The 20,639-nt window shown below is 40.7% G+C and overlaps 1 protein-coding gene across 1 annotated transcript in view; it reads left to right on the top strand.

The window, feature by feature from the left end:
• Positions 1–9,811: 9,811 nt before the first annotated feature.
• nsfl1c (NSFL1 (p97) cofactor (p47)) overlaps positions 9,812–20,639 on the top strand; it is a 46,907-nt gene continuing 36,079 nt past the window's right edge. The window contains exon 1 of the mRNA XM_039767865.1: positions 9,812–9,955. Coding sequence (XP_039623799.1) covers positions 9,854–9,955 — 102 coding nt within the window. The 5' untranslated portion in view covers positions 9,812–9,853. The remainder of the gene's footprint in view (positions 9,956–20,639) is intronic.

The raw sequence follows: 20,639 nt of genomic DNA, 5'->3' as shown, positions 1-20,639 counted from the left end.
TCGGTTTGAACTTCAGCAGGTTGCCTTGACAATGCCTACAGGCCTAAATGCATCAAGTTGCTGCCATGTGATTGGCTGATTGGATATTTGCGTTAACAAGCAGTTGGACAGGTGTACCTAATAAAGTGGCCAGCGAGTTTATATTAAAACAAAAATTTCATGGGGTGTACTTACTTTTTCACACCCTGTCCCATTTAGTGTCTTCTCCTGATTGCGCAGTCCCATCCAAACTCCCGGAGATCATGACGATCTACAGCAGACAACTGAAGAGGAAAACAGTACGATGCAACTGAACGGGAAGTCAAGAGAAGACAAAATGTTCTGCTTTGTATTCTCTGAAGCAAATCCTATTGATAATTTTGAGGTAAAACCTTTCCCTAAAATGAAATAAGTACAATCCTAACTCTTGTGTTTGCTTGCTTTAGGCAAAACAATTGCCCAGGGAACATCTGGCAGTACTAATTCCAGTAATCATCCTTATTATTCTAATGCTTGTCAGCTGCAGGAGCCTCATAAGCTTTAGGATGACTTCATTATAGGGTGTACCTAAGCTGGTCGCTGTCTGCTCTTCTTGGAGGGTAATTAGGAATTGTCAAGTTGGCGTTAAGCACACACCAATGTTTGCCCTGCAGTTCTTGGTATGATGTATTAATCAAATAAAATGAAAAATACTTAACCCTGATGACTGTAAAAGCAAAGGCTTATATTTCATCATGGTGTTACAAAGGTCATGAATCAATTGTGGGCATAGCTCCATCCCAGGGTAGCAATGTACCATAGCCATCTTTTTAGCTGCAGATCATCACATTCAGTCAGTCACTCACACTGGACCAATGTGGAATCACTCTCTCATTAATTACACTTTCTGAAACTTCTCCTGGTCAGGGTGACAGGTCAGCACAGGCCTCCCTGTCCACATCTACAAATTTCTTGTCTTCCTAAGAAATCTCTAAGCATTCCCATCCATCCATCATCCAACCCGCTATATCCCAACAACAGGGTCATGGGGGTCTGCTGGAGCCAATCCCAGCCAACACAGGGCACAAGGCAGGAAACAAACCCCGGGCAGAGTGCCAGCCCACCGCAAGGCGCACCCACACCAAGCACACACTAGGTACAATTTAGAATCGCCAATGCACCTAACCTGCATGTCTTTGGACTGTGGGAGGAAACCAGAGTACCCGGAGGACACGAGGAGAACATGAAGACTCCACACAGGGAGGACCTGGGAAGTGAACCCAGGTCCCCTAACTGCGAGGCAGCAGCGCTACCCACTGCCGCCCTCCAAGCATTCCCAAACCACCCAAAAGGTATAATCACTCCAGAGCAGGTGTTGCCAACCTGTGGTGCCTGTACCCCCAGGGGGTGCAAGGTGGCATTTTCTGGGGTGCGACAAACAGGAAGGCTGCGTCGCGATTCCCCTACCTTGTCCCTTACCCTTATCACTGGATACATATTGACCCCGATTAGGGCGAAACACGTGTTGTGTATTCTTTATATTATTTGACAGGAAATCCATCCAACCATCCATTTTCTAACCCGCTGAATCCGAATACAGGGTCACAGGGGTCTGCTGGAGCCAATCCCAGCCAACACAGGGCACAAGGCAGGAACCAATCCAGGGCAGGGTGCCAACCCACCACAGGACACATACAAACACACCCACACACCAAGCACACACTAGGGCCAATTCAGAATCGCCAATCCACCTAACCTGCATGTCTTTGGATTGTGGGAGGAAACCAGAGCGCCCGGAGGAAACCCACGCAGACACGGGGAGAACATGCAAACTCCACGCAGGGAGGACCCGGGAAGCGAACCCAGGTCTCCTAACTGCGAGGCAGCAGCGTTACCACTGCGCCACCGTGCCGCCTGACAGGAAATGTATAGCATATATATATATATATATGTTGCCATTTTGGATGATCCTCTTGTGGGGATCGTTGATTTATTTGTGGACATTTTGTGTTGTTTTGCAGCTCCCCATATGTGAGGCCTGCTCCAGCTGAAGCCAGTAGGTAGATTTTGGGGTCTGGCTGACCTTGGGTAAGCCTCTTCTGTGCGGGTTAATGAAGTTTCTAGCTGGCTTCTTGGCTTATTTGTGGAGGCCTCACACCCACTCTACCTTTGTGAAGACTCCATTTCCATGACACTTTCTTTGTGACTTAGTGCTCCTGGCTCTTGATCCTTGCTATTGGTATTCTGACTACAGTTTAATTTTATGGTTTGGGTTAGATATTGTCTTTTTCTTCTTTCGGCTGCTCCCATTAGGGGTTGCCACAGCGGATCATCTTTTTCCAACTCTTCCATGTCCTCTCTCACCACATCCATAAACCTCCTCTTTGGCCTTCCTCTTTTCCTCTTGCCTGGATAGAAATCACATTTGTGAATATTGCAGAACTTGGCGACCTGCATCAAAGTCAATGGGGAAGGATAAACTGAACTAGATTTGAATGGATTATAATGGTGGAATCATCTTTGAAGTGTCCCTGAGGGCTAGGGAAACATCTGCCTCCTATTCTGGACCAATTATTGTGGCCAAAAAAGGCGACCTGAGCTGTGCAGCAGCAGTGCCAACCACTGCACCACCGTGCCTCCGTGAGATCAAAGAAGAACACTGTGGAGTTTGCTCATCAGTAGCATTCACTATAATTTACAGATTTTATTTTATATGCTACCAGGTTCCCAATCCTTATCCTACAGTAAATCCATATTTCACCTGAAGCCAGGACAGAAGGGCATGCAGGATGTGCTTACTGCCAGTATGCTTTACTGCTTTTCTCTCTATTATATAAAAAAAATCTTGGAAGGGGACGAGACGTGACTTTCTCGGAGAGACACTTAAACACCCCAGCAGACGATTCACGTCCAGGGCCGGAAATAAAGGACAAAGAGTAGATGACAAAGAAGAACGTCGTAAAGAATTCAAAAATGTTGGCTCGGTACACATGCACAGCAGGTCAGAGATAATGGAAGTCTCAAGAAAAGGATAGTAAAGATCACATTAGCGCAAACAAACGGAAATTATTACTCGGTGAAATAATGGGACAGCGAAAAGAGCTCGAATATATCGTTTGGATTTAAACCTCAAATCGGAGACTTGTAGATTAGTGGTTCTCGTATTTTCGGATTTCGCGCAATTCTACCTAGAATAATTCTGCGCCTCCTGCATAATATAAGATAGACGAGAATAACCCATGAGACATCTAACAAAGGTATGATACTGGTGCGGTGTCGCGGTATCATTTTTACTTCCATAAGATTTACATGCGTTCAGCTAAATTAGATCAAATATTTGCAATTTATTTTTTTTTAGAGTGCTTTAAAAACTGTTAAAATGCCTTGTGTGGTTGTTAGTAGTAATTCTAATCCCAAAAACAAAGAATAAATTATTTATTCATATTTAATTATTTCATTATGTAAAGAAACGATTAAATGTGTTTTAATTTTTAAAAATCTCGTAAACCCATGAAGTCAATCTGCGCGAGACGAATGTATTTTCGTCCGACAAATATTATACCGCTGGAAGCGTATTAGGGCCACGGGTGAAAAAAAAATACGGACACAGTGAAGAAAAAAAAAATCTAAATGTCGAGATTAAAGTCGACATTTACACTTTATTCTAATAGTTTATTTTGTCAGTAGAATGTCGCAAACTAAACTTCATCTTTAAATGAATGTTCAATTTGCTAGATTTTCTCAAACCCCTTCATTAATTAATGTAGCACATTAAATGCTTTATATTAAGTGTTCCCCGACCCAATTTTTAATCTCTATGCGCTTCTTCAACTGACTTCCTCTTGCACTGAGAGGCGCAGACAGCGATCGCCGCACATTGACTTCATGATGTTCCTGCTCTAAGAACATTCAGAATACTAAGAGAAATACTTGATATCTTCTTCACGATGAAATGCAATAAAGCATGTATTAAACATGGGTGGCGGGGGGGCACGGTGGCGTGGCTATAGAGCTGCTCCCTTGCATTAAGGGGTTCCCAGTTGTATGTTCTGTGTAGTGAACTTTATGGCAAGTGTGACGAGGCTCCAAAAAACTGGATATATAAATGGGTATCGCACAGATTTAACTGCAATATCGTGTAAATGTTGGGTTCGTGATGTGGTGGTCGGAGACACGAACGCAGAATTCAATGGATGTTCTTCTGAGCGGGCTTTCTTTATTACATGCGCGCTGTCTCTATCTGACGTACTAAACTTCCAGTTCCAGTCCTTGTTTTTTCTTTCTGCACATAACCAATCACCACACGATAAACGTCTTTGTGAAATTAAAACAAGTTATAAACCTAGACCCCAGAGTTTTCAAAACCTAAAATGTACAGAACTTAAAATGTATTAAAGCATATGGGGGCACGGTGGCGTGGTGGTTGCACTGCTGCTTCGCAGCAAGGGGGTCCCGGGTGTTCCCTGCCTTGAGTTTGCATGTTTTTCTGGTGGGTCTACTCGGCGTGTTTCAGTTTCCTTTCAAAGACATGTAGGATGTGGGGTTTTGTTATGTATTATTGACCCTGCTACTTTATATGTTGCACGTATTCACCCTGCGATGTGTTGGCGTCTCATTCAGGATTTACTCCTGCCTCGCACAAGATGCTTGCTGGGATAGGCGCAACCCTGAATGGATGGCATAATTAAACATGTATAATGAAGATTTTTTTTTTAATTTCTGAAAACTCCATCCCAGCAAGCACCGTGCCCCCACATGCTTTAATAATTTAAAGTTCTGAAAACTCCGAGGTCTAAGTTTATAACTTGTTTTAATTTCACAAAGACGTTTATCTTGTGGTGATTGGTTATGTGCAGAAAGAAAAAGCAAGGATAGAAACTGGAGGTTTAGTACGTCAGATAGAGACAGCACGCATGCAATAAAGAAAGCCCGCTCATCCATTTAATCCTGTGTTCGTGTCTCCGACCCACCAAGCCCAATATTTACACAATATTTAAGTTAAACCTGTGCGATACCCATTCATATATCCAGTTTTTGGGACTTTGTACTACACTGAACATACAACTGGGGACCCCTTAATGCAAGGGAGCAGCTCTATAGCCACGCCACCGTGCTCCCCGCCACCCACGTTTAATACATGCTTTACTGCATTTCATCGTGAAGAAGATATCAAGTATTTCTCTTAGTATTCTGAATGTTCTTAGAGCAGGAACATCATGAAGTCAATGTGCGGCGATCGCTGTCTGTGCCTCTCAGTGCAAGAGGAAGTCAGTTGAAGAAGCGCATAGAGATTAAAAACTGGGTCGGGGAACACTTAATATAAAGCATTTAATGTGCTACATTAATTAATGAAGGGGTTTGAGAAAATCTAGTAAATTGAACATTCATTTAAAGATGTTTAGTTTGCGACATTCTACTGACAAAATAAACAATAGAATAAAGTGTAAATGTCGACTTTAATCTCGACATAAATGGCGAGAATAAAGTGGAAATGTCGAGAATAAAGTCAACACGTCGACTTTAATCTCGACATTTAGATTTTTTTTTCTTCACTTTATCCGTATTTTTTTTTTCACCCGTGGCCCTAATACGCTTCCGTATGAAAATAACCCAATACGCAGTAAATGATTTAACTCAATTTGGCAATATTGGCTACGCTGCCAATGTGATGCAGTCGCGCCGTATTATCACCTGATCTACTGTTACCCGAATGCTCGCGACAGATACCGATACGTCTCGAACTAAGTATTGAAAATACGCGACTATAAAAGCAGCAGCGCACCGGCGCCATTTATTACAGAAACAAACTTCAAATAGAAAAGGAGCTCAGAGTGTCTATCTCGAATATCAAACCAAACCTGGACAAGCTGTGTACTTTAAAGTAGGCACATATTAGTCATTAGATCTATGCCTTAGAAATGTACATTATTTGAAATAAGAATGTAAAAAATGAATTGATTTCTTGTTCATTTATTCAACGCCACCTTGTACAGCTTCAACGGGGCGCGCCCCACAGTTGGAGAACCGTTGTTGTACACTGAAAAAAAAATGTGATGATTCACACTTTTTCAATCTGAACCAATATAATTCTTTTTAGCTTATTGATCCCACAATTTTTAAGTTGAGGCAAATCAACTGAGTGATTGGGTGCAATTCACTTGTTTTTTTTTCTGAAGTAAATCTATTTTTTAAGTTGTTCTTCTTTTTTTGGCAGTTGGAAAGCCATCAAACTGGAAAGTTCGACCGAAAGAATATTCAAACGGCTCCCCAGAACAAGCTAAAATATTAAGTTAAATGAAATAGGATTTTTACGTTTATTCTCTCCACCATAACTTAATTTGGTACAAACACATTTTTTTACTTTGATTGAGATCTGAAACCAAATATTTCAAGCTGCAACACTAAATGACTAATCTTAAGTTGCTTGAAAGGGAAAATTTACGTTGAATGAACAACATCAATGTTATACTTTTTTCAGTGTAGATCATCTAATTCGTGTTGCCAGCAAGAATGAAAAGATTCCAAAAACATTGGCGCAGTATGAAGTCCCGTGAGACGGAAAGTTTTAATATGAGATTTTTTCAAGTCAAGCCCGATTTACAACTATTTTCAAACAAGACCCCGGTCATCTAACGTCAGTCGTGTGAATTCTTTTGTCAGACACAGTTCCTGTGCTGTCATCTCTTATCAATTTAATCAGGACAATAATTTTATACGTTCTAGATGACACGTCAACAACTAAGCGAAGAAGGAAGAGCATGGACAAACATTCGAAAAAGTCGTTTTATTTACTAGAGAGAAAGAAACGATATTCACTCACAGGCAGTTAAACGTTGCGTTGTCACGATGTAAGTCCAAACATGTAATCAAAATTCAATGCGATCTTGAAGAAAAGTTAATTCCAAATATTGTTTTTACTAAAGTTTTACAGTAAAAGTGAAAATAACGCATATGTAACAATTCCCAATAAAATATTCTCTTAACATTGTATATCTGGTTAACCAAACCCGGGGGTGGGCAAGTGAAGCAAGCAAGGGGTGGAGCCCCCCTAGTATAATATTAAATTAAAAGCAAATTTTTTGCTTCAAAATGGTACTTATTTCGAACCTACTTTTTCTTACTGTAGTGCAGCCAATAATTATTGGCAGCACAATAGCCCACTGACTGCGAAAGGCACCGAGTGAGCACCTAATATGGCTCATACACAGTAGGCTAATCAGAAGAGCTGACTTGTTGGCCATTGGGAAGTCCGGTAAACTGCCCACTACAGACCTGCTGCAGGCCAAGTGAGCTGAGGTCCCTCCAGTATTCTGCTGCTGTTTATTGAACCAACTCTGCCCTCTTCAGGAAGCATGTAGAAATTACATAGCTATATTCAGTATCTCAAAAAACTTTTGATAAGGTGCCACATGAGAGGTTGGGCATTAAATTCAAAGAAGTGGGAGTTCAGGGAGATGTTTTTAGATGGGTGCAGAATTGGCTCAGACACAGGAAGCAGAGGATGATGGTGCGAGGAACCTCATCAGAACTGGTCGATGTTAAGAGTGGTGACCAGCAGGGGTGAGTGTTAGGGCCGCTGCTATTTTAATATATAGAAATGATTCAGATAGGAATATAAGTAACAAGCTGGTGAAGTTTGCAGATGATACCAAGATAGATGGATTAGCAGATAATTTGAAATCCGTTAAATCATTACAGAAGGACTTGGATAGCGGACAGGCTTGGGCAGACTTGTGGCAAATGAAATTTAATGTCAGTAAATGTAAAGTATTACACATAGGAAGTAAAAATATTAGGTTTGAATACCCAATGGGCGGTCGGAAAATCGAGAGTACACCTTATGAGAAGGATTTAGGAGTCTAAGCTATTGATTTCCCAACAGTGTTCAGAAGCCATTAAGAAGGCTAACAGGATGTCAGGTTATATAGCGCCTTGATGTGTGGAGTACAAGTCACAGGAGGTTCTGCTCAAGCTTTATAACACACTGGTGAGGCCTCATCTGGAGTACTGTGTGCAGTTTTGGTCTCCAGGCTACAAAAAGGACATAACAGCGCTAGAAAAGGTCCAGAGAAGAGCGACGAGGCTGATTCAGGAGCTACAGGGGATGAATTATGAGGAAAGATTAAAAGAGCTGAGCCTTTACAGTTTAAACAAAAGAAGATTAAGAGGAGACCTGACTGAAGTGTTTAAAATTATGAAGGGAATTAGTCCAGTGGATCGAGACAGTGACTTTAAAATGAGTTCATCAAGAACACGGGGACACAGTTGGAAACTTGTTAAGGGTAAATTTCACACAAACATTAGGAAGTTTTTATTTACACAAAGAACGATAGGCACTTGGAATAAGTGACCAAGTAGTGTGGTAGACAGTAAGATGTTAGAGACTTTCAAAACTCGACTTGATGTTTTTTTGGAAGAAATAAGTCGATAAGACTGGCGAGCCTTGTTGGGCTGAATGGCCCGTTCTCGTCTGGAGTGTTCTAATGTTCTAATATGATTCATGCAGGGTCACAGGGATCATAGGGTCAGTACTGTTACATGTTCATGGTACAGTGAAATTCTTACTTGCATGTAAAGGAGGTCAGAAGGGTGCCAGCACACTGCTCTCTGTAAATTACTCAGTTACATTTTTTTGTTCTGTGGTCTTATAACTCGATCGTTACTTCAAGCTAATCCTAATTTTGGGATGTTACAATCTTGAAAACTTGTGTTTGTATTTACAAACATGTCTCAGGTTTTTTGAGCGTAACATTTCGCATTTTGGTCTTCCCTGTTTTCTCTTCCCTTTTGGTGGTGTCCATGTCATTGCTATCCTGGGATGTCGATGGTCAGGTGGGCGAAAAATATGTCCTGCTAATCGTAAGCGATGTTCCATCACGACTTCCTCCAGTCTTTTCATACCACACGACGCTGCAGGATTTCTTCATTTGTGACATAATCACAGTAAGTGATGCCCAGGATTCTTCTTAGGCAGCGTTGTTGGAAAACATTCCATTTTGTTGCTACCTTTGCTGTGATTCTCCATGTCTCGCTGGCATAAATTGCAGTTGGAATGACAATGGTGTTGAAGAGCAGAATTTTGTCTGCATGGTGACCAGATGGAGTGCATCTTTTGAAACACCACTGATGCTTTGCCGATGCTCCAGTTGCCATCTGCTTCAGTGCCCCCATCTTCACAAGACAGTATTCTGCCAAGGTAAGGGAACTGTTGCCCTCTTTTCGATCACTGTATTGCCAAATTGGATGTTTATGTGGTTTTGAATGGTGCCTGTGCGCCATCACCTTCATTTTATTTTGGCATATTCGTAATCCAACTTTGGCAGCTTCAGTCTCCGAGTTTGTGGTCTTATCTTGCAGCTGTTCATTCGTCTCGGCTAACAATACTATGTCGCCGGAAAAGTCCAAATCTGTCAGTCAGGTACCTTGTTTCGATGAAATGCTAATATTTGGTTTGTCCATTGCATTCTTCATGACGAAGTCGATGGCAAGAAGAAACAGAAATGGTGATAAAATGCATCCTTGCTTCACGCCTGTATAGATGTTAAAGAAAGCGGTGGTGCCATTGTCATTTCTTACACAGCAACTGGAATTGAGATCGGGCTTCTTGAAGATGTTAACATATCGTTATATACTCATTCACCTAAACTAGGGCCAGGGTTATCCTTTGTTGGGTTGTCACAGTCATTCGGACTTTGGTTAAAAGCAGCAAAGAAATGTCAGTTATGGAAAGAGAGAGGGGCGCAAAGCAAACTCGCCGCCTCTGCCGACTGTAGGCCACGTGATACCGCAGCGAACAACGAGCGCCGCTCCCTAGGAACCAATGCGCACTCGGAACCTTTGCTGACCCGCCGTGCGTTTCCCATCCGGAGTCAGTTCACGTTTCCGCTTGTCCAAGATGGCAGATCACGAGGATGCAGTGAGGGAGTTTGTTGCGGTAACGAATGTGGACGAAGAACGGGCTCGATTTTTCTTGGAATCCGCCGGATGGGACCTACAGGTAAGCACCGGGAAGCTGGTGGAGTCTCAGCCGCGTGGATTAGTTGACAAAGGGCGGGGCGAGCGAGGATAAAACGGGGACAGACAACCACGGCGGAGAGTGGCTCAGAATCTGCAAGTCATTCATTACTCTCTCTTTCAGGACCCGGGCTATGTGATAAAACGGTGGCAACAGTTGCTGGACCTTTTAAACGCCCCGTTAATATTCATTTATAACAGTGTTCTCTAAGTAGAATGTTTTCCGGAAACTGTTTTTGTTGTATAGTGGCGGGTCCACTGCAGGTTCTCATGTGAATGGGAAAGTAAGAACAAGTCGGTCCACTTTGTGATTAAGGACCGTTTTTGTTCTCGGCGGTAGTAACACGAAATGCCCAGGCGGGTTAGTTAGAGCTTTTCACTACTCTGGTCGCTGTGTTGCCCATGTGCTTCCGCAACGGCAACTCCGGACCTTCGGCTTCACTCCTACCTGGGCACGCAAGTGGAGCTGATTAGAACTTCAGTGATTTTTACACCCCGCACCCGCGATCCGTGCCATCCAGAGCCAGCACCTCTGAGGTGTTCATAACATTATGCATATCACGTTGGCATAGGTGTCATTCGTGCAATTTCGTATATATTCGTTAATAGTTGTGTTACTTGGCTTCGCCCGGTTAAATTCATGAGAAAACGGGCCTTGGTTATAGTGCCGTCGGTTAATCGGATGTATCGGACATACTATGTAGCAAAGTGGTTTTCTGTTATTTCACACCATGGGTTAATATTACTGGCAGGCAATGTGGTGTAGTGGCAAAGGCTTTGGACTGAAGACCCTCAAGCAGGCAGTGTAGTGTAGTGGTTAAGGCTGAAGACCCTCAAGATGTGGGTTCAGATGTTGCTACTGGACACTATGTGACCATGAGCAAGTCACTTCACCTGTGTGGGCACCAATTGAGAAATAAACCAAGGAAATGGCACCGTTTGTAAGTCCCCATGGATAAAGGCATCCGCCAAATAAGCAAATGATAGTAAGAATTACATAATTTTGTTCAAGCACTGTGTGGATGTGAATGTATGTTATAATGGAGTAGCTCTTATTGGATCCAAGAAGATTACTTCTCTGCTTCTCTCTTTCTCCTTTCCTTTTTGCTTCTAGCAAAGCAACACCTACCCTCAGAGCCACCGTGCCTGGCACCCTCACTGGACTTTTATTGTGCATGCTAGCATTTGAGCCTGGCATCTTTCTTGAGTAGGGATCAGTGCTAGGGCCTCTGCTATTTTTAATATATAGAAATGATTTAGATAGTAATATAAGTAACAAGCTGGTTAAGTTTGCAGATGATACCAAGATAGGCAGGTTGTCAGATAATTTGGAATTCGTTAAATCATTACAGAAGGACTTGGATAGCAGACAGGCTTGGGCAGATGAAATTTAATGTCAGTTAATGTAAAGTATTACACATAGGAAGTAAAAATATTAGGTTTGAATACACAATGGGAGGTGCCAGATTTTCTTTTTGCGTTTCACACCTCTCTTTACTCAGGAAAACGTAATCGTTTTTCCTGCCTGGGACACTGCCCACTTCTTTAGTCGTCCATCCACTCTTTTGGCTAGTCAGTCACTTGTACTCCTTTGTTTGCATAAAGGCAGAGCACGAATGTTAGCATAATAGTAATAAATATTGGGGTGGGAACACAGATTGGCTAATTTTCTTTTTGTCTGTAATATCTCCAAATTTGAAAGGAATCGGTGCAAATGTTTTTGAGATTTTGGGGTAAATATTTTTATGGGGTCGAGGGGGGTATCCCTAAATATTGTTATTTTAAAATGTCCTTTCTTAGCAGATGCCATCTACCCTAGATGTACCATTCTGCTAAGTTTGAGCTTTTTGACTACATGGGAAATAGTATTTTTGTTGATGAGTGAGTGAGTCGGTCATCTTTGCATTTTATATATTTTGGCTCCCTTGGTAAAGAAGAGTAAACAGTTTGCAAAAAAAATATCTTTGGGTCAGTTACCTTATTCTTGCATTGACTAGAATGAGAGGAGTCCAGCCTTTAGTTGAAGTACATTTATTCTGAGAAAAAATAAGCCTTTTTCAAGAATACCTATATTTAACAAATGACATGTGCCACTATTCTGGCACCCCTAGACATTCTCATGAACACAGTGTTGCTCGAGTGTGTTTTTTCCATCTATAACTTGACTTTTTTTTAAATTGATTATTGTGTAGACCAGTGTTTCCCAACCTCGGTCCTGGGGATCCCCCTATGACTGCAGGTTTTTCTTCTAATCAGTGACAACACCTGATCACACTGAGCTCATTCAATTAGCTGGGATTGTTTTTCTTTTATTCAACATTTAGAAAAGCGCAGCAGCATGATTTTTACATTTGTAAGAAATGTAGAAATATTTCTGCTTTTGCTATTGATTTAAATGCTTAACTCTCTTTTGTTGATTTCATTCTATTTTGCCCTTTTCCCTGTGCAGTTTTCCCCCTTCATTGTATCTTAATGACAATTAAAAATGAGCAGAGCAGACACCACTAAATAATCAAAGGCTGCAACTACTTCAGCATCAGACCCACTAATCAGTAAATAGTGGATTAATTAAACAATTAGAGCACCTAGAAAAGCAGAATGAAAATCAAGATGAAAATATTGTTAAAAAGAATAAAAAGACATTATTCCCATATAACTGCTTGGTACATTTTAATATATATTAATTATATAAAAAAAGTTGGGGTCGAGACGTGATCATCTCAGGGAGACACTTTGAAGTTCCGCGAGACTACTTGTACGTAAGTCAGAACAGGTCCATTATTTTAATAAATGCTGTTGTTGACCGACTGTAACCAAGTGCTCTGCCAGTGAATGATGGAGTTTCACCTCTCTCTGACCTTTTTATTATTTTCATTGGTGATGGTTTTTCTCTTCTTTACTGTATCACCAGTACTTGCATCAGATTTGTGTTTCAGAGACATTCTTGAAGGGTGAAGACTAAAGGTTAAGATGGGCTCTTCTGCACAGCACTGTACACGCTATCACAGCAGGAAGGCACCCGTCGTCAACACGTCTGATGTACTGACAAGAGACAACTTCCTGCTATGTGCGTAACAGTACAAGCAGGCTTGCTATTGAGAATGAATGGGGGCATCGACGGGCGGTTCATCACCAGCCCACCTCACAGTCACCTCCACTACAGTATGCTGCCTGCAGCATCCACCCACTGTGAACAAGCACGGTGTGGCCAAAGGCGGGTAGTGAATCGCCCCCATTCAACAGGCAGCCATCTGATGCACACTACAATGCTACCCCCCGCCGCCCCGTTCAGCCACAACCGGGTCACCGCTTGCAGTATTACCAGCCGCCCACTGAGAACGAACGGGGCAACTGTGTGTGCTGGGTGGGCAGTGAAACACCCCGCTCCGCTCCATACAGCCTGCGTCCAGTCAGGAGCAGTAGCTCCAGCGGCGTAGTGGGCGGGCAGTGAACCATCGTCCTGCACACAAGCGATAGCTGTGGCCTCGGTGACTATGGACCATGGGTCACCGCTTGCCGCTGGGAGCTGCCCGAAGGCCGCTACACTGCGCGAGCAGCGAAATTGCCCCCTCCACTTGCAGTGTCCCCAGACCGATGATGACGGATGCGTCGCAGCTGCGGCCCCGCTTGTAAGTCGTAGATCGGATGTCCGTAACTTGGGGACTACCTGTATTTACTTTTGTGCTTGTGGTACATCTGTCAAGTCTGAAGTGCTTATGATTTGTGCACAGTTGTTTAAAGAGGGGAGGTGAAAACTGCGGCCTTCAAGTGAATGCTACTCCTTAAAACCCAGCAGCACAAAGTGCAATAATCAAAGTAAAAGTGGAATTGGGTGCACTTCTCCTGCCTTTGTCTACCTCTTAAAATACAGAAGAGCCCCAGACTGAATCACTTGTGATTGTTCAGACTCGGTAAACGCAGTAAATTTGCACATTTTTCTTCCTCCTAGCTATGCTTCTTTTTGCTCCTTTGTAACGTTACTAGTGTTCGCCTCTTTTTTTTCGGTCGATACATTGAGGCACTATGAGGCTGTGCCTGTTTCACAAATGAAACAACTGAATGTACTAAATGTTGCATTGTGACAGTTTTTAAACATTTCTCTGTAATATTTATTTAGCAGAATCTTGTATTTAAGGCAATTTGGAAAAATAAACTTATAAAATGAGTTTAAGTGGGCAACTACTACATTAGCAAAGAAAATTGAATATATTAATATAAAGCACAAGAAGCCAACACTATAGTTACTTCTATGGCTTGATGAAAGGTAACAAGCTATTAAAAAAAAAAAAGGTGACATTCATGGATGACAGACGGGCTCTGTTGCATCTGACCTGGCACATGGCAGTGTGGTGTGCCCGTAATATGCTGCTGGCAGTCAAAGAGTGATAGGCAGGACTAAATCAAACTCCTCTTGTCTTTGTTTTTCCATTTCACAGCTGCTGCTAAATACAGGTGACCTGCTTTTATTTCTATCAGTTTGCTTCATTGTTTTAGGCCTTTTGTGTCAAGTCAGCCCACCAGCTAAGATGCAGTCTATGTGTGAAACTGCAGTTTGTCTGAGTAGGCTAAATAAGCATTGCTGACATTGTATATTATAACTGCTTTGAAATGGTAACTTTTAAAGCAGTTCTAAACAAAAGGAAAAACAGAAACATGGCAGTTGTTTTCCATTGTGTTTAATAAGAAAGAAAAGAATCTTACTGCAATGAATGCTTAACAGTTGTAGCATACAAAGCAGTAAGTCGGGGATCTCTGGCTCAAGGCTGAGGCAGAGTGAGCCTTTTAATGTGCAGGAGAAGGATTTAAAGATTTGTGTTCTTGGTACAACTGTAAATCAAAGAGCAGAAAATTGTGTCCCAGAGTGCATTGTGCTGGGGTGTGTTTAAGAACGCTGACCTTTTTCCTTAATAATGAAATGAGCTAACCAGTCAAAATTACAAACAAGCTGATCCTGGAAGTGATGTTCATAAATAGATGTATAAAATACTTAAGTTTGTCTGGAGAAGAGATGTCACGATAGCATCATTTTTGTATTCAACACCAGTGAAATTTTATGATATTCGATACCTTTTGATACCCTGGCAAAAATCGAAATCCAATTCAGTGGCTTTTTGCTAAAGTACCTCCATTATTGAAGTGAACAATGGTTTGTTTCTGTAATGGAATATAAATACTAACAGTAACAACCGCTCTAAAATACAATATTTTTAAATTAATATTACTTTAAGTAAACACGTTTTGCCATTCATAAATGTCAAAATACAATGCAAGGCTTAGATTTTAATGTGTGGCAGAGATGGGGATTCCCCACAGTGTAAGAGATTGATTCCAGCATAGAGTTTATAAAGAACTAGCTATGGTCCCTGTTGAAGACAGGTGGTAAAATAGTTCAAAGATATTTTTTGCACTCTGTGTACTTCCAGCGCCTTTCCTTTCCTCTTTATTCATGTGTGTCTGAACCTCTCTTCACCGGCGCTCCCGTAAAGCCTGCTAGTCAGACTCGGTCATGATTTTCGAGGCAACTTTCTTGCCTATTGTCCTGTTTTACTCTTTCCATCTTTGAAGGCGACTCCCTCATTGTGTGTCTTTTACTCCTCCTCATGTGTCTCACTCTCGCATTTCCTCTTTCGTTACATCACCAAAGCCAAACTGACCAATTAGATTGCTGGAAAGACTGGACACACAGACCTTAGTGTTTTATTGTATAGTAGACCTATTCTATCATCCTGAGCCCCCTGATTTATTTTAGCACTAGGCTCACCCGCCTTTCAAGTTGACCACTTCTTAAGGCAATTCAATATGTCGATCAATTTGATATTTTATACAAACTCATTAATTTGGTTATATTGCATTTGAGCGTTATTACTTTAATACTCATAGTTTCTGTTATTTTTGTGATGAAATTTAAACTTTTTTTCAATATTGAGGTCGCCCTTTTGAACCCCCCTGATATTTACTACGAGGTGAGGCATTTGTACTCCATCAACATTAATTATTTCCAGAGACATAATTTTGTCTATTTTTCCAGCGCATCGAGCACCAGAACTCTGCTCACATCATGTCGCTTCGTACCGTAAGCTGCAAGTAGTAAGTCTGTGATAAGCGGAATACCGCTACGCTTTCCACTCACGGGACGGAAGGACAATCCCGACCGCTTTTATATAGTAAGAAATAAGAAGAAGATATCGCACAGTCTGGAGTAGAAAATCATCTTTTACCTGGACAAACGAAACTACAAATCCCATCGTGCATTGCAAAATGGACGGGGCATGTGTGAAACTCCGCGCCTGCGTAGCACTCACGGGACGGAAGGACAATCCCGACCGCTTTTATATAGTAAGACATGCATAATCTAAATTTATTCTCTGACATTTTCTGTCCAGTAACTGAATACTACAGCTTATAATCCATACTAAATCCAGAAATTCAAACATTATTGTATATCTACTGTTGAATTAGTGAATTCCAAAATAAATTAGGATATTGCCATTTAAATAAACTCTTTAAGGCTTTTTATGCAAGTAAGCTGATAAAGCTCTTATTTTAAATAGTCCTTTAAATATTCTAAAATAATTGGTGCACTTTCATTTTTGACTTTTTGCTTTTAATGGTGTCAACCGCCATGGCAACACTGCTGTTCTAATTGCACAGTTTTTTTAATTTACTGAGCTCACTGCGGTATGCAAAATAAATTGGGATCAGTGAGAACATTATGATATATTATTATTCTTCATTATAGAAGCCGAAGGAAGAAGAATATTATTTTTAATAATACATTTTATTTATGTAATGCCTTTCCCATATTGGGTTTGGGTTCAGTTTGGGCCTCAGACTTGCTACCTGGGCAGGTTGTGGTCAGATTTGAGCATTAATTTCAGGCCCGTGCAGACCTCTAGTATTTAGTTTCTCTAGGAAAATTCCAAAGCACACTCCTAGAGAGAGAGACAATCCATCTAGTGAGCTCTGGGTGTCCTTCCAGTGGGAATCTAATATTTAAAACTGCATGTGAGTTTGTCTGGTATGCGAATCCACATTATTGAGGCTATGTCTGCCAGATTTTGCATCGATTCCCCATCAGCACAAACTATCTTCAGTTGCGATGTTTCCCCCGGGGAACTTTCTTTGGTGACCGCGCCAGCACTTTACTAGGGAAGTGCCTATAGTAGGCCTTTTTTTGGGACTATCACATTATCATTGGTAAGCCAAGTATGCAACGTTGCTATCCACAGGGGGCTTAGCATGTGAAATATTGGTTTGGGACCAAAATAGTGAGCCTACCTGTACCAAGTAACAACGACAACAACATTTATTTATATAGCACATTTTCATACAAAAATGTAGCTCAAAGTGCTTTACATAATGAACAATAGAAAAATAAAAGACACAGTAAGAAAATAAAATAAGTCAACATTAATTAACATAGAATAAGAGTAAGGTCCGATGGCCAGGGAGGACAGAAAAAACAAAAAAAAAAAACTCCAGACGGCTGGAGAAAAAAATAATAAAATAAGTACTCCTGATAGTCCTTAAAATCAGAAAGTGTATTTTACTCCCACAAATCGTTTTGGATAGCAGCACTCTGCACTCTGTCATGGGCAGCTTACCCAGCAGGAGAGCCTAATTTTAGTCACTTTTCCCAGAAGTGTCGTATTTCCTCTTAACTTTTAAGCATCGTCAAGGATGAGGATGTCTGTTGATGGGCAAATTTAAAAGTTCAAGGTTATTGTTGTATCTACAAAGTTAAATTAAATTCTAACTTTAATGGCTTCACAGAGTAGTGGAAGTTTATTAAAGGACTCATAAGAAATAACCAGGACCTGCGAGCCCAAGGTGCCGATTCTCGATTTGCTGTGCATGCTGGAATAGACAGTCAGATGTGACCAAGTGGAAAGATGGAACTCTCAAGTCATCAAAGTGAATAATTTAAAGTTTTTAACCAAGATTTCCTGTTTGACATTACACTGTAGGGCTGTTCGATATAACGATATATATCGGATGACAATATGAAAACGTCTATCGCTGCACATTACGCTATTGTTTGTTTCGTGGTGTCGCAAAATAATGAAAAAAATATTGCCGTAAACAGTTTGTTTTGATGGCCACCACGTGGATGCAGACACACTAGCATGGCTGATGATGAGAGTTATTGCTGCTACAGTTCACATTTTGTTTATGTCAGGCATTTTATATAGCAGTATTTTATATTGGGCCTTTAGTAATTTGTTTTTGAAAAGTCTTTTATATTTGATACATTAACATTTTATGTTTACATTCTAAGTCAAACATTTGCTCAAATGTTCTAAATAAAAGAACAGAAATAATTACAAGTTGAGTACTTCTCATTTTTGATTTTTTTAATTTAAATGAAAAAAAAGGAGTGGTGATTATATAAACTATTCACTGAATACAAAGAAAATGTACTATATCGTTATATCGTGATATGAAATGAAATATCTGGATATAAGATTTTGGTCATATCGCACAGCCCTATTACACTGTTAGTAAATTTGCAGCTTTGCCTACTCCTTCATGCTCACTTTTAAAGGCAATGCTTTAGACTCTGTGAACTGAAATACAAAACAGGGTAGCAGAAATGAATTGATGCGAAAGCAATAACTGTTCATTGCTCTAAATTTCTTTCAGATATTAATATAATAAAGTATTTTTGAAGTTTATGTATTTCCTACTCTGTAATTAGCAACAGTGCCAGGTTGGAGGAGTATACAGGTATACAGGCTGCTTCATCATTTAGCCTTCAGTATCATCTGTTGCCAAGTGTATGAGGGGTACTTAATAATTTTTCTACCTGAGTTTCATGTATTTCTGTAACAAATCTGAACTCGTCTCTGAAGATGAGAGCATTTCTTGGCATGCCATACATGTAGTTTGAGATCAGAGGATGGCAAACACATGCACCCGTGAGTCTATGGTTCCATCATTAAAATTACTTTCAACGAAAGGGAATAATCCGAAGCAAATCCATGAGAGGTTGAATTCTGTGTATGGTGATAATGCATCTTCGTTCTGAAGGGTGACGTTTTCGGCCAAGCAATTTAAATGGAGTAGGGAGTCAGTTGAATGTGACCTCTATAACTGGAGATTTTAAGGAGGCATCTTCACAGGAAATGTGCCAAAAACTCAAGGCTATGATTATGCAGGATCATCGTGTTAAGGTTCATGTTATAGGCCATGAACTACACATTGACACACAGAATGGTATCCTCCCATTTGTTAAATGTCTTGTGTTCGATTCTCTTAGTTTTCCTTTAGGTCTGGGCTATTGGGAAACACTGCCATTCAACTTGAGTTGAGTGTTCGATCTCAACCATTGCTGCTTTATTGGTGGGCTCACTAACACACATCAGGACAAGTTAGGTTGTCACTCCACCACGAGTATAGACTAGCATTGCTCTCTATTTCCCAGAAATTAAACAACAATTTCAAAAGTATATGTACACCTCATACTGTCATCTCTACAATTGGTGATAAGATCAGGTTAGGGGCTCTTAGCGCAGCATCAATCCAACAGCAAATGTGTTTTTACCATGATGCAGCTGGAGTTCATTTGGATTGAAAACTCGAATTAAACTCCTCAAATTAAAATTCCTCCATCAGCTTCTTGAGCAGCTTAGAAGTGCTCCCCAGACAAAGAAGCAGTCATGTGGAGAAGGAGCAAAAAGTAGACTGATTTCAAATGTTATTTTTAAATCCGAGTTATTTTAGTCCCTTTTTAATTTGTTGACCTGCACACACACTCTCAAGGGGCTTACATGGCAGACTTCACTTTGAAAGGTACTGCAGAGATACTGCATCTATTTAATGACATCGGAGATGCATTCTAACTACTGGTGTACATTAAAGGACTATATGTGAAGAGTCCTCCTGCCTATATGCAGTCAAAAGGTTAGAAAAATTCTATCAGTTTTTAAAGTTTAGATTTCTTTAAATGGTGCTGGACTGTGATTAGCACTGAAGCCATATGGCTCCAACAACTTGCTTTTGAACCCTGTTCATAATAATTTTCTGTGAGGATTTTATCAGAATTTCCTCCCGCGTTCTAGTGACACGCATGATAGATTTAATGCTGATTCTTAATTGGTCTGTTGTCTAACAGAGCCCTGTGGTGGACTGGTACCTACCTCATCGGTGGTAGATTGCTGCCATGTTGCTGGTATAGACAATAATAACTCCCACCCCATAGCTTGAACTGGATCAATGGTATGAGAATGTTATGTAATGATTTCATTATTACTAACTGTTCCACCATATCATGTAAATAGAGAGAGAGAGACAGGTTAAGGGATGAAGGGAACAGCCTTCAAAAATATATACTTTTAAAATAGCAGAATCTCTGGGGAAAAAATAAAGACAATGATAAGCTGGTCCACAATGTGTGTGCAATTTTAAGATGTGGAGCAACACTTGAGACCATTCTTGATTTGAAGTTTATTTAATAATTGTGTTTTGTTTTCATTTATGTTTGGTCTGATTGCCTGTGCACCCAATTTTAAACTGCAAGAGAGGTTACGGTGTTTTTTTTTAAAGAATATAATTTTCCTGTGCCAAATGAATGGCTGCCATGATTGCAAATTAAATACCACTGTCTTCTAAAGAATGGCAAACTTACTGATTTGTGGAAATGATTATTGTAATGAACTGTACCCTCC

The sequence above is a fragment of the Polypterus senegalus genome, chromosome 10 (assembly GCF_016835505.1).
Source record: "Polypterus senegalus isolate Bchr_013 chromosome 10, ASM1683550v1, whole genome shotgun sequence".
Taxonomy (NCBI): Eukaryota; Metazoa; Chordata; class Cladistia; order Polypteriformes; family Polypteridae; genus Polypterus; species Polypterus senegalus.
This window is presented reverse-complemented; position numbering and strand designations above follow the sequence as displayed.